General features: G+C 28.9%; 1 protein-coding gene across 2 annotated transcripts in view; it reads left to right on the top strand.

Moving 5' to 3' along the window:
- TBPH (TAR DNA-binding protein-43 homolog) overlaps positions 1-15,574 on the top strand; it is a 113,424-nt gene that overhangs the window by 83,660 nt on the left and 14,190 nt on the right. Inside the window, exons 5-6 of one of the 2 annotated variants that reach the window (XM_075354011.1) lie at positions 8,313-8,437; positions 13,263-13,356. In XM_075354011.1, the coding sequence (XP_075210126.1) occupies positions 8,313-8,358 (46 nt within the window). In that variant the 3' untranslated portion in view covers positions 8,359-8,437; positions 13,263-13,356. Of the gene's footprint in view, positions 1-8,312; positions 8,438-13,262; positions 13,475-15,574 lie in introns of those variants that run through there. The other variant, XM_075354004.1, reaches the window with a different exon arrangement.

The following is a 15,574-nucleotide window of genomic DNA, read 5'->3' as shown; positions in this document are numbered from 1 at the left end:
GTTTGAAGCAACATGGGATGGCATATTTGCCAATGACAAACAGCTTTAATTTATGATTTCCTGACTTATTGGCACACAAAAGAAAAGTTACCCCTTTCTATGTTTTCATACCAGACTTATTTGGTGTCTGTTTTGCATCTAATGTTTTTTTATTTGCAATAGTTTATAATACAAAGCAGTTTTATCACAGTTCTACAACTGTTCGTCACTAAAGTTATTCTCTTCTATAACTGATTGTAATATTGTTTGTGAAAAATGTTTGGCTGCCGTTGCATGAGCTGAATGAGATTTTCCTTTTATATTTATTTACTTACTTACTTGACCTATGCCGTGATAGATTTTCTATTGCTATAACCAACTGCTAGAAGCACTCAATTCTTCTCCATTGTTAATTTATTCATGAAAATTTAGTGCCTGAGCTTTTGAAGTATTGGCCTCCTTCTCTCAGTTTTTGCAAAAACCAAAGGTTACATACAATCATCTACAACGCTGTTTCATCTACTGAATCAATAAAAGAATGCAGTTCATTTTCTTCTTTTTCCCAACCACATATAGTACCTTTAGGCATACTGAATTGTTGGAATAAACGGGTTTTCGAACAACCTGTTGTGTAACCTTTTCAATAATTTCTAATATTTCTTTTATAGAATACGTTTTTTGTTTAGACAACATGTTAGGTAAATATGAATGAAAACAAACACTACAAAATCTATTAAATTAACTAACCTAATAAAACTTAATGATACTGATAAACACAGTAAAAGCAGCTTGGAATAGGTCACAATATGTAATAACATTCAACTATCTTATACTGTGTCTTGTACAGGCAGTATTTTGATGGTCTTTTCACTGTTACAGGAAATGAATCATGTGCAGTATATCTTAAGAATTTCTCCTATTATTGTATTAGAACCGTAGTTTAGTTTTATTGAATCAAGTTTTTGGGAATTCCAAGGCTTTAAAATTGGTCGTGACTAATTGGTAGATGTGTTATTAGAAGTTTATTGTTGACAATTTCAAAAGATTTATGGTGGGCGTTGCACAATATTGATTACAGTAGTAGGGTGATAAGCATTTCTTCATCCTATATTATTTTTTCAGATATTCAAGTATTGTTTGGGGGACAGGTTATCCGTGTTATATCCGTATCTGCAGTATATCAAGCTGTGTTATAGCAGAGATGTACTGTATTTTTTAATTTTTAATTAAAGTTGGATCAAAATATTAATTTTTTTTCTTACAATCACTTTAAAATTGTTGTACCTGATGGTTCTGTACTAGCTGGAATGATAGTGTTATCCTGAAAAAGCCACATTCAATGAACCATTTCTCATTTAGATCACTAAAGTTAAGAACACTGGTTGGAGTTCACTGCTTGCTGGTTTACATTTTCAAATGGCTTATAAGCACCTAGCAGTCAATGGCACTTTTCATTGCGAGCTTGTGAACTAATAGTAACGCATATTAAATAGCAGCAAATTTTGTATCATTGATATTAATAATTCACAATTTGCTGCTATAGTAGTTACACACATGTGTGTGTGTATGTGTGTGAAGTGAATGATTGCAGTAAGGATGTTCTTCACTTTGTGTGTTAGCAATCATAGTAGGTATGATGCATTTTAAACTGCAATTTGTTGTAGTTGAAATTTTATTTTAAAATGTGTACATAACATCATGTTGATAGTTTATAAAATTCTATATATTTTTAGTTCAGTGAAAGATTTTTTCAAGCACTTATTTTAAAGGGAAGTAACTTTAATCCTTTGTGTAGTGTTTAGTGAATTAAATTGTAAGAAAAATAAAATAGCTGGTGTTTACTGTAGTCAGTTACATGTTTAGATCAACCAAACTGTACTTTTTGCTTAAAAAATATTGAGTTATGTTATTAATAGTTAACGTCATTAAAAAAATAAGTTTCTATTATTTCTGAAATTAAGTTTCCACTTACCAACAATTTAAACTGTAAATCCTAGTACTTTCAGAACTGTTATTCCATCTTAAGGGATTTTCTAAAAGATGTTGATTTAATTCAAATCAATAATCATTTTTAAATTAAACTATTATGTTCATAATAGTCTATTATGTAATATATTACTATTATCTATAATAGTAACAAAGATGACGTTATTGTCTTGTTGACATATGAATTAATTTTATTCTTGATGACCAACTCTATGAACATAACAGTTTAATTTAAAAATGATTATTGATTTTAATTTCAATTAACATATTTTAGAAAATCCCTGAAGATGGAGTAACAGCTCTGAAAGTACTAGGATTTACACTTTTAAATTCTTGGTAACGGTGCCAAATGCTTAGTAAATTAAATGCTATTATTTTATTGTGTTTTTACAAGTATAGATTTTTCTGTATCAGGCTGTGATTGGATAAAAATATTTAATTTAAAGTTAATTTCTCTCGTTTTGATTTTGTCTTCCACTCTTCCAAGGAATTTGAAATTGATTGAGAGAATATAAATTGTGCGTAAACTTAAATTGTAAATATTGAAATTTACTTAAAATTTCAATATTTGTATAAAATTTAGCAGATATTGCACTCTTAATATTAAATCATTGTTAAGAATTGAAATCATGTTACGGATTGATACTAGTAGACATATTCTAAAATTCTGAAAGTGATATGCCGGCTATTATTTTTGTATAATTTACATAAAGTATACAAAAATGTACTCTGGTTGTTTGTTTTCCTCTGTTGTTCCTCGGTTGTTTTACTCTGGTTGTTTGTAAACTGAAATTACTCATTTTTTATGTTTTTCATAATTTGATATTGTGGCGTGGTTCGTGGCTTGATCAGGATATTGAGAGGTTGAAAATTAGAATGTTTATATAATTACAGTTTATTGGTTTAAAATGTTCATAATTACAACCAGACAAATTAATAATAATAACAATGGTGGATAAATAAAATAATGATAATAATAAGTGACAATAATAAAACAATTAATGAAAACAAATATTAATATAGCAGTTACAGCCACAATAATAATCAGGATAATAGTAGCAAATCATAATAATATTACATGTCAATAACAACAAATCAAACAATTAATACATAAAACATAGCACATGACATAATACAGAACATAATCCATACCATAACATCATATAATCAAAACGGTAAACATGATGTAAAAACAGAGCATAATACATAACTTAATCAACAAAGAGTAACAATCAAATTATTACACATCAAATAGTGATAGTAAATAATAAATACAGATTACACACAAGACAGAGTTCAAAATAAATATCATTCAAAATTTATTATAAGTAGATAAATAGAAAACTAGAATTCAGACCCATTAACAAAAGTAACTGCTAGTCTTAACCCTTTTTAACCACTAGTCTTGTATTAACAAACAATCATATAGCGTTCACTTGCAAATACCTTTGCTACCTACCCTAACAATTTATGAATGAAGTTTATTGCATTATTTCTTTCATTTGTACTCCTATAGTTTTACCGTAACTCACTGATAGTATTTCTTGTTTACTGGAATTACTCATGGCGTCATCTTACTCGTATCGAACTGGATTCAAGACTCTCCTCGCTGGACTGATGTCTCGCACACTTGTCTTGGAGACTCACACCTGTCACTTTCCTTGCTGGACCGTTGTTGTAATGTCTCACTGGATTGGTTCCACCAAACCCACACAACTCGCAGCCTTTTTTTTGCAGAACTGCCCTTGTGGGACTGATGCCATAACATCTTGCAGACTAGTTCTAATAGAACTCCTCTTTAGCTGGTGTTGCTGGACTATTTATACTGCTAGGCTCTTCACCTGTCAGACCGGACCCAAGTCAAAGCGTGAGAACAGTTGACCACCGAGGCTTTTGTTTCCATGAATTCCAAACCTGATCTCTTCTCATCATATAATATGTATTCAGTGTGTGTTAGCGGGCAGTATAACAAAAGACGATCATAAAACAGACCTATTCTTTATAAAAAGGGTTCTCCTTTTTGTCCCTTTCTGGATTCCACCAATTATATTTGCTACTACTTTCATAATTAGTAGAAATCTGTTACTCAGGCCCGCTATACAAGTCTTGTTACAATATTGTATCTGCAAATGGTATTATATTATAACCTGATGTTATTCCAACTTACAGTTGGTTACATCGTAACATAATTACTGTGTTATGCAAGTACTATAAACATAAGAGAAATTACAACTCGACAAGGAGAAGTTCACATTTATGGTAGACAGCAGCACTGTTGTTTTGTTTGGCTATAGACAGAGAGGAATTATATCACAACAGTACAGTATGTGTGTATTCCTACTGAACAAAGTGACATGCTTGTCAAACCATTGTAAACAAGAAATGTTATGTATTTAAAATAGGTTACTGTATTTTTTAGAACCTGTAATTTTTTTAAGGTTATGGTAATAATACAATGAAAAATATTAATTTACATTACTGTATTCATAAATGAAGTAGATTTAACTTGTAATTAATTACAATATTTTAATTAAGTGATTGTTTTCACTTAAAGTGTATCATAGTTAAAAGGTGATAATAATAATAATTTGGACATAAAGGCCAATGGAATCGAAAAAAGTTGGATATAGCCTCAGAGTAAACAAAATATTTTTGTATTAATTTATTAAATGATCAATACTACCTTAATATAGTCAGTCCTTAACCAGTTTCATCTGCAGTTTTCATAGAAGTGTCTTCTGTGATAGACCAACAATCCTTGATTTCTCTGAGCTTGACTCAGTTTCACTTTCACTGGATTAACCTTTACCACCTGATATCTCATCATTGTCCATCCCTGTATAAGTATGCTTTCAATGGCATCTTTCACTAACACATATGTTTTCTATTAAGATCTTTTCTAGTCTTCTGTAGTAATTGATGAAACTGCATCTAATGTAACTGCTCTTTGTTTTGTTAATGACATGTGGGACATATTGTGGTCTCATTTTTTTTAAAATTAGATTCCAAATAAATTTAATTGGGTTAAAATATGGGTGGCAAGGTGACAATCTAAGCACTGTAATTCCTTTATTAGTATTTTGTCTTAATTCATATTGTGGTTCTGAAAGGTGTAGTTTTGACAGTTTCCAAAAGTTCTTTTTTTGTTATATCTGGGTCGTAGTTAGGTTTTATTTTTTTTGTCATTCTTGAATATTTTTTTGTTTATTATGGTAAGGTGCATTATCTATGATTAAAATACAAGTTGTCTGTAGTCCTGGGATTACTCGCTTTTCAATATACTTGAAAAATTTTCATTGTTCGTCTGTTTATGATGATAATCTTCTGTTTTACTCTTGGAATTTTTAACATTATAAACTATCATCTATGAATCCCATGTCCCCATCCGCATGAGCCACAATTAACCAGTCCCCCGGCACCAATAACAAAAAAACCTGGTATCATCACTTTGCCAGTACTTTTTTGCCATATATCGTGTGTGCGCCCAAATTTCATATAAATATATGACTGGTCTCTTTTGCTCAGAAGTCGCATTTTTTCTCAGATATGTAAGGCAAAATGCTCGTTTCACAATTACATCATTTCAGTCACACAAAATCAGTTTGTTTTTACACTTCTGAATTGAAAACCCATAGTTTTGTAGTTTTCCCATTCTTTTGAGTTTCCCTATTAGTGGTAAAATTCAGTTCCTCATAACAAATTGTGCAATTTTCATATAGTTTGTATTTTCTTATAGAATTTAAAATATTTAAGAAATACTCTTCTAAAAACACACTTGTCAAAATTATCTATTTCATATTTATTATGAAAGTATATTTACTTTTTTCTTTGGCGTTTGAATTTGAGAACCACCAAAACTGTAGACCAGCTTAAGTTTAGCATTCTACAAGCATGTTCCATTGGTTTCACAAGAGGTGTTGATAATCCATATAATGCTTTTTTTATTTCATTTTTTGTAATATGTCTACAAATTATGTAATGCTTATAACTACATGCCTATTTTAAACTTTTAACCCATAATTGTCTGACTCGCGTGTCTGTTCATTATAATATCATTACTTAAACCAAAACAATTGATTTTAGAAATTTATATGCGATTTTTACTTTTATTTTTTTTTTTTAGTATGATGTATTTTCATCGTGCTTGAGTTTTAAAGTACATTGATGTAGAAAACAATTGCTCTTATTACAAAATAACTGGGCAAAAGAAAAAATCATTTATACAAAAAATAGCTGAAATTAAGCAGAAGAAAAACTGATGTTTTATTATTAAGCTTTGAAATTAGAATGACATTAATATGAATAAAACTTAATAAGTAATATAATGTTATGTAACACTATCATGATATGCGCATGCGTCCAACGATAATGTTTAAACAGCAATCTAATTTCTTGGCAGAAATCACATTACTTTACTATTACCACTGGAATGTGACTACACAGCAATAGTTGATATGTGCCTCGCTTTATCAGCTAGTAGATGTGGTTCTGTTACTGCTTTTTGTTGTTTTACTGAAAGATTTAAATAATATTCTAATTTTGTTTATATTAAGTAGTAATGTAAATATTGTGTTTGCGTGAACTAACTTCTTGTAATCTGACAAAACATTTAATCAATAATTATTTAAAAAAAAAAATTTTATTTGTTATATTACTCCAAAACATCTTTTGAATGAGAAGACATTTGTATGTTTTAATATTACAGAAATTAGTTTCTTTTAATTAAACAAATGTATGAAACAGCAGTGGTACTTACTTTTTTAGATTCCTAACTAATCTTTTCATAGGTAATCAAATGGTTAAAAATAAAAGTTATTTCCAATATTTCCCATAGACTTGATCATATTTTTGTTGTGATAGACTCGCTAATTCTATTCAAAATTTGTTATGAAAACAAGGAAAACCAAAAAAGTGTAAAATTTACCTGTATAAAGTGATCAGTCAAATTAATTAATTAATTAATTTCTTTTTTCTGGGTTTGTAACCTAATGATAAGATAGTAGTAAGAACCAAGTTGCATCTGTTAATTGATAACAACTAATAGCAATTTTGGATTGTTAGATCAGACTAAAAGAAAGATTGAGATTAGCTTTAAGAAGGAAAAATGCTCTAATATAAATAAATGTAATTTATATTATAGTTTGCTTGTTCTGCAGACCGCACAGCAGTAATGTTTTCTTCCATTTTTTGAGAGTTCAGTAGTTCTGATGATACATTACTGGCTGTGTAGTCTTGGTATGTAGTAGACACATGTTTTTGTTTGTAATTTATTATATTTGCTTTTGTAGTTAAATTCTGTTCAGTCCAAAACATTGAATTCATATATTCAATTTGTTCATTTCTGTGCATTGAGGTTTAGATTATGTAGGATTTTACATTTGTTTTGACCGGTGTTAGGTAGTTGTGCTCTAGGTAAAGTTTGTTTAAGTTTTGTATATTTTTTGATGTGCAACATTTATAGAGTATGTGTGGTAAATATTTGTGGTTGTAAATTAAACTGTATATCAGTTGTTTCAGTGAATTATTTTGTCCGAATATGAAAGAGATTAAACATTATCAGATTAAGAGATTATATGAGATTAAACATTTTTAAATAGTAATTTTTTTGTGTTAATTTATGTTAGCTTATTTTAAGTTTTTTGATTCTCATGATCTCCTTAGTGCGTGAAGAGAAATATAATCTTTTCTAATGGAAAACACAGTATAAAAAATAAATTTAAGTGTTTTGCTGTGGAATTTGCTTAGATTTAGCAAGTGAGAACAATAAGTAATGTTTAGGTACTCACAGTTTTTCTAGAAATTTTATTATTAGGTTTCTACCGTATAAAAATGTTAGCTGATAATATATAATTTTGCTTTGTAGGTACAGTAATCGTGTTTTTTTTTTTTTTTTTTTTATTTTATTGGTGTCTTTGTAAAAGTAGAATATTCAGTTTATAATCATGAATAAATTTAATATTTATTGTGCAAGAGAGTTAGTGTAAACTGATTTTTCCTTTTAGTCAAGTTTTGTAGCTTTTTAAGTGTTATTGCGATTCTTGAAACATAGAACCTACATGAAATGCTTTAATAAAGTTTTTCTGTTCTCCATTGATTTTTTTATTTCCTGTTAATGTAAATAGCTTCACCATCTTAAAAAGTACCACCATCACATCTAACATTTAAAAATTTGCTATTGATGTACTATTTGTTTTATTTATTTTTTAATCTTATCATTTATATGTACCTGCTTATGTTTTTCACTTTACAATTATTTTCATTTTTTGTGCTGCATTTACTTTTTATTTTTATTTTTTACATATATTCATTTATTAAAAATGTCAATTTAATTTTTGTAATTTGTTTAGGTTACTAAGAGAACGTATTGTGTTCATAATGAATTTTAACGTATGAAATATGACGAGAGTGAGTAATTTCAAAATCCCCTTGTTGCCAACAGAAGAGTTCAGGAATTAACTTATGATCACTTCAGGTATACTTGTGTATATTGATTATTTTATTAATTTTTTTTTTGTAATTATGAGTATAAATATCTTCTTGCTTATTATGTTAACTGGATGGATATTGTCACAGATTCGGGCTGAATTTTAATTAAAAAAAGTAAAACAATTTTACAATATAGAAGTAAGTTGGGTTGTTGGCTGTTAGTTTGAATAATATGCAAAAACTAACTTTCTAATTTTGGAGGACCTTACTTTTCCATGGCAGAACAAATTTCAGAATTAAAACCATTAGCTGAGAAATTACACAAAGAATAACATCACATAAACAAATGAGTGAGGTACTAGATTCTTTTTTTTTTCAGTATTTCATGAACGGTCATATGGAACTGTCTAGTTATGTTTGTGCTCGGGCAGCTTTATCTGTTTACAAAAACTGTGTTTGACTTTAAAAAATTAAGCTTTCTTGTTTATAGATTATATATTAAATTATTGTGTGTGTGTGTGTGTGTGTGTGTGTGTGTGTGTGTGTGTGTGTGTGTGTGTGTGTGTGTGTGTGTGTGCGTGCGTGCGTGTGTGTGTGCGTGTGTGTGTGTGTGTGTGTGTGTGTGTGTGTGTAATTCTTTTAAGATATTAATTTGAGTAACTCTTAGCACTTACAAAAGAGCATTCATAGAACTACGAATGTTAACAGTTACAACATACTGGACAGTGCTAGTAAGGGCTGAAAATAACACTCAAATCAGTTATGATAATCCTAGCAGAAATACAAAATATTGTGAAAATTTTAATTCTTTTAAGTGTAACTTGAATATTATGTGTATGTAAGTATTGTGCTCCAATTGTTACACAAAAATTCATAGTATTGATGTAAATTAGAAAGCAGAAAAGCAAAACTGTTAATGTGAATAAAAAAGAATGGAGATGTGTAAAATGCGCAAGAGAGAGAGAGAAAACAGCCTAACTCTCGAGAACCCTCTACTTGGAAGAAAACTTTTTACCTGATATATAAAATGTTGAATGAAGGAAGAAGAAAGTAGAGAGATAGAACAGCAGTTAGGGAACTTAATAGAATGATGTCATACTGATATAGAAATTGTATTAAATAAATTGGAAGTACAAGAAGTACAGTTAGAAACCCTTAACAGGTTCTCTGACTGTTGTTCTGTATTGTACTATTTCTTCAGATCTTTTAATTTCTTTCAGGTTTTTTTGAACCACTGATATTCACTGATTTCCATTCCTTTTTTTCAAATGTACATGTGTTGTAATAGTTTTTCTCAAAGGATTTTGCTAGAATTTTGCACTTGTGTTTGTTTTTAATATGTAATTTTCCTTTTTTATCTTTGAAGCAAAGGTTGGGTGGTTTTATGGTTGGTAAGTTTTCCTTGGAATGTTTTGTGTAAATTTTTCTTTTTTTTTTGAAGTTATGTTCTATTTGTTCCAGTTGATTCTCCTCATATTTTCTTATATTCGTTCTGATTATTTTGTGTGGTTTTTTGCAGATTGATGTAAATTTTAAATAGTTTTTGTTTTTCTTGGAAGATTACTTTATTATCCTGTCTTTTATTCTTTCGCTTCCTCTTTGTAGAGGACATATCTTTGGTTATTATTCTTAGTTTCGCTTACTGTTTTCCAATCTTTTGCTTTACTGTTTGATAGATTTTTTGAATTTGAAATAGTTTCTGGATTATTTATTAAATTTTCAATATCAAATCTGATTCTTTTAGGTGACCATTTGTTAATTTTGATTGTGGATAAGTCTTATCTGGTGTGTTATGTGGTATTGATCGGTTTCAATATTTCCATTCTTTTGACTAAAAATTTTGGATTGTTCATAATTTTTAAAGGAAGTATTAACATCGTCAGTTCAGAATTTTTTGGGTTAGGGGATTGTCATGTTTACTGTTGAGCTTCTTAAATAAAGTGGATGTTAATTTCATGCTGAGTGCTTTACATTACTCAATTCATTTTTGTTTGATCTTTTATGGTCGGTTTTATTTGCCAGTTTGTGCGTTAAAACTTCCTGTAAAATTATGATATGGTCTTTAAGTATTTATAGATTTTGTTTTCAACAGTTTCTAAAATTTTTTTTTGTGTTCCATTTATTATCTTCAGAGTATGGGTATTGATTAATGTGTAATTTTTATAATCCCATCTTATTGTTGAAAAGGCTAGACATACATAGGTCGAAAAGAAGTTTATTTGCAGATTTGGCTATTGGTGATGTATAAAAAAACCTTTTTGTGGGTGTTTTACAAGCAATTGAGCAATACATTTTTGAAAAGAAATATTGGTAATTGATACACACACAAAGGTTTATCAAGCGATCTGAGAGATTTTCTGCCACAATTAAAAAAAATCTGTTTGTTGGTGCTCTTGAATGAACCAATCTCTCGTTAGCTTGCATACATATAAATTCTTGAAAGATATTTCATACTATAGATAGCGCTGTTTATTTTATAACACTTCATATTTCACTTCCAATGTAGTAAAAAGTTCCTTTTATTGTATATTTTATTTTTGGTATTATTGATATCAGATTTATTCATATTTTGTGAGCAGTTATAAATTATCAATGAAACTTCATCAAAGAAATTTTAAACTGTGTTATAGAAATATACTGGAGAACAAATAATCCAGAAAAAATTAGGATACAATAGATACATATGTACCTAAGCTGTGGTACTTTGGTTTGCTAATGTTTATAACTGATGATGTTACAACTGATCCAGTGTGGTGATCAGGAAAAGGGTAGAACACACTGTTAAAAGACTTACTTGAGCTTCCAGACAATAATAATGACAATTTAGAATTATTGGTTGAATTGGATTTAGTTGAAGACAGTACTGTAACTTATTCACATTACTGTAAGTAAGCAAAAACAAAGACAACAGAGTGGAACCTATAATTACAATAAATAAAACATCCAAACATTGTATTTCAAGTGAAAAAAAACTGTTTTGAAATTTCAAAACATCAATTTTCACATATAAGTTGCTCAAATCTTTCTAAAAGAGATAAATTGTTAAAATTAAACTTACTTTTTTACATCAATATGTTATTTTTTTTTTTTTTGTCTTCAGTCATTTGACTGGTTTGATGCAGCTCTCCAAGATGCCCTATCTAGTGCTAGTCGTTTCATTTCAGTATACCCTCTACATCCTACATTCCTAACAATTTGTTTTACATATTCCAAACGTGGCCTGCCTACACAATTTTTCCCTTCTACCTGTCCTTCCAATAATATTAAAGCGACTATTCCAGGATGCCTTAGTATGTGGCCTATAAGTCTATCTCTTCTTTTAACTATATTTTTCCAAATGGTTCTTTCTTCATCCATTTGCCGCAATACCGCTTCATTTGTCACTTTATCCACCCATCTGATTTTTAACATTCTCCTATAGCACCGCATTTCAAAAGCTTCTAATCTTTTCTTCTTAGATACTCCGATCGTCCAAGTTTCACTTCCATATAAAGCGACACTCCAAACATACACTTTCAAAAATCTTTTCCTGACATTTTTTTTGACGTAAACAAATTATATTTCTTACTGAAGGCTCGTTTAGCTTGTGCTATTCGGCATTTTATATCGCTCCTGCTTCGTCCATCTTTAGTAATTCTACCTCCCAAATAACAAAATTCTTCTACCTCCATAATCTTTTCTCTTCCTATTTTCACATTCAGCGGTCCATCTTTGTTATTTCTACTACATTTCATTACTTTTGTTTTGTTCTTGTTTATTTTCACGCGATATTTCTTGCGTAGGACTTTATCTATGCCGTTCATTGTTTCTTCTAAATCCTTTTTACTCTCCGCTAGAATTACTATATCATCAGCAAATCGTAGCATTTTTATCCTTTCACCTTGTACTGTTACTCCGAATCTAAATTGTTCTTTAACATCATTAACTGCTAGTTTATGTAAAGATTAAAAAGTAACGGAGATAGGGAACATCCTTGTCGGACTCCCTTTCTTATTACGGCTTCTTTCTTATGTTCTTCAATTGTTACTGTTGCTGTTTGGTTCCTGTACATGTTAGCAATTGTTCTTCTATCTCTGTATTTGAATCCTAATTTTTTTTAAATGCTGACCATTTTATTCCAGTCTACATTATCGAATGCCTTTTCTAGATCTATAAACGCCAAGTATGTTGGTTTGTTTTTCTTTAATCTTCCTTCTACTATTAATCTGAGGCCTAAAATTGCTTCCCTTGTCCCTATACTTTTCCTGAAACCAAATTGGTCTTCTCCTAACACTTCCTCCACTCTCCTCTGAATTCTTCTGTATAGAATTCTAGTTAAGATTTTTGATGCATGACTAGTTAAACTAATTGTTCTGTATTCGTCACATTTATCTGCCCCTGCTTTCTTTGGTATCATTACTATAAAAATATGTTATTTATTCACAAATTTACTGATAATTTAGAACGATTTATCTTGTCCAATTTATTGCTCTGCAGTGAGCGTCTTAAATTTGGTCATCAAGATTATTTATCTGTGCAATTTTTTGCTTCGTATGTACCTAGCTAATGAAATAAAAAAATTAAATTACAAAATCAGTTTATATATGTTGTTAAATTTTTAAGGTAAATGTAATTACTGTATAATTTTTTCTTGCTGTTAATTTTGTTTTCTGTTCTTCAGTGAGCTTACTTCATGAGGGACAATGCCCGTTCATAGTGTGTTCATAACGCCCAGTGAATTTATTTATCCATTTTGCAACATTTATAAAAGTTGATTAAAAAAATAATAATTAAAAAAGTTAATTATAATTTATGTTTAAACAGAACTTAATATAATTTCCTTCTCATTTTTGTATTTTATTCACAATTAATAAGTAAAATTTACTTTTCAGATTGTAAAAGTAAATAGAAACGAGGTCAGTGCCAAAAATAAATTTTGTCAAAAATTTGGCAAAACATCTGAGGAGAAACTAATAAAAAGTCATGGTAAGATTAAAAAAATCATTCTTTTAGAAAATATAAAGAAACAGATTTCTGTGCATTGTGAACTACTTTCTACTTAACTTTGTTATTAATAAAGAAATTCTATTAACTCTTTTTTAAAGTGTGTGTGCTTTTTTTTAACCACATTGACTTCCAGTTATTTATCTTTTTAAATTCAATTCTTTTAAGAATAATACACCTCTGTATTATATACAATATATTTATTTTACTTTATTAGATCAGTCAAAGTTCAGAATAAATAAAGTAGGATGATGTCTTACCTTATTCCACTATATATATAGGAGCGCTTTTGCGATTTACTCGCATCATCAGCTGCATTACATATACATTTATTCATCTCAAATTACATTACACACTTCATAAAAATATAATAACTTGTCATGCATTTATTTTAACTTTTTATTCAGTTCAATTAAAAATGAAAACAAAATATAAAATGTGAAAAATTAATTAAAATTAAAAATAACATTAAAAATCTGATGTGGGCAACACATGACTTCTTTGTATGCCTATTAAGTTACATTTACTTTTTTTTTTTAAAATGAAAAGTACATAAAATTTTATTTCATTAAAAACGACATTTTTTCATATTTTTTGTTGTTATTGATCGTAATTTTTTTTTTACAATGAGTGTTTAATAATTATTCATAAATCAATATATTTAAATTAAAAAAAAGAAGTTAAAAGACGGAGATGAAGTCTGATTCGAACCGATATATGCCTTCCTCTTTCTGAGATCCAAATATTTCATTAATTAAAATTTCATTTGGCTATAACTCAGAAACCAATTAAAATAATTACCGCTTATGATGTATCGTTGAAAAGCTCTCAATAAGGGCTTATTACTGCAGTTAAGAAAAAGTCCAAAATCTAATGTTTATGGATTTTGGGCTTTTTTGGATACTTGATTGTCCATTGCAATCAAATCGGGAGGTGCACAAGTAGATGTTAAAATAGTCCTAAATTCAAAATCTCATGACTAATCATTTTGAGTTATGCGAGATACAAAATGGATTCAGGGATGGTCAAAATGGATATTTCTGTTGAAATCTGGAAACCAAAATTTTTCACGTACTTCCTTTATTTTGTACAAGGAAGTAAAAATTTTACATCAAATCATAAAATTAAAATCAAATAAAAATAATTTTAAGTAAAGCAATTACGCATGTTCATTTAACTGAACTTACTTTAATAAGGTAAATCATCCAATTTTATTTATTCTGTACTTTGGTTTCATCTAATAAAATAAATAAATATATATATATATACTTTGTGAATATCAGTTGAAATGTTGAAACAGTGTGATATAAGAATATAGGTTCAGGAAATGCCTTTGTAAGCTAGTGATGACTGATGAAAGATTTTGATCTGATTTCTGCGCCATTGGCAAAATTAAGATGTTAAATTTTAAAAACTTTTTACAATTAAGTTATACTAGTTATGAATGATAATAAATAATTACTTGCTGCTACCTTTTTCCTGTTATCTGATCTATATTTTATATTTATGCTATTTATGTTTTAAAATTGTTTTAGGACCTAATTTTTGCTTTTCAAAATAAAATAATGAGTTAATCTCTGTAGCTGCTATAGCATGTTATCATTTCCTTTGCATTATACATTTCATAAATTAATTAAAAATAGGAAGAGAACGTAAAATATAATCATAACAAGAATACTGTCAAAATTATTTGTACTATAAATTATCTGTATATGTATCATTTAGGTCCATTTGTCAGTACTTGTCATGAGTACTAAAAGTTCTGAGAGAAAAAATTTGTTTTCCTTCTTGAAGTTGCTGTAAATACATTTTTGGAAACACACTGCTGTTAGTAAATCGTAGAAAAGTATAAGCGTGCATAAGTTTACTTTTATAAAAATGACATTACTTCATAAACATTGTCAATGAGAATGTAACTATTTGCTAGTGCATAAGGGGTAATTATCAGCAGTGTGATCGCTAAGTTGTTCATATAACTCATTCTTGCTAACAGATTTGAGTTAATGAAGGCAATTTCTTCAGGATTTGTAATACACCGTGGTAAATTTTCATCTTAAAAGTAATTTTTGAATTTAGGTTAATTGTAGGAGATATGTGAAGTACGTGTCTGCATGACAATACCCAGATATTTTTTCATCTAGAAGAAGAAGAAGAACACCACTCTTTCTAAGCACCTTGTCATTTATTTTGAACTGCCTTG

The sequence above is a fragment of the Lycorma delicatula genome, chromosome 1 (assembly GCF_047948215.1).
Source record: "Lycorma delicatula isolate Av1 chromosome 1, ASM4794821v1, whole genome shotgun sequence".
Lineage (NCBI taxonomy): Eukaryota > Metazoa > Arthropoda > Insecta > Hemiptera > Fulgoridae > Lycorma > Lycorma delicatula.
Note: the sequence above shows the minus strand (reverse complement) of the source record. Positions and strands in the feature narration are given on the sequence as shown.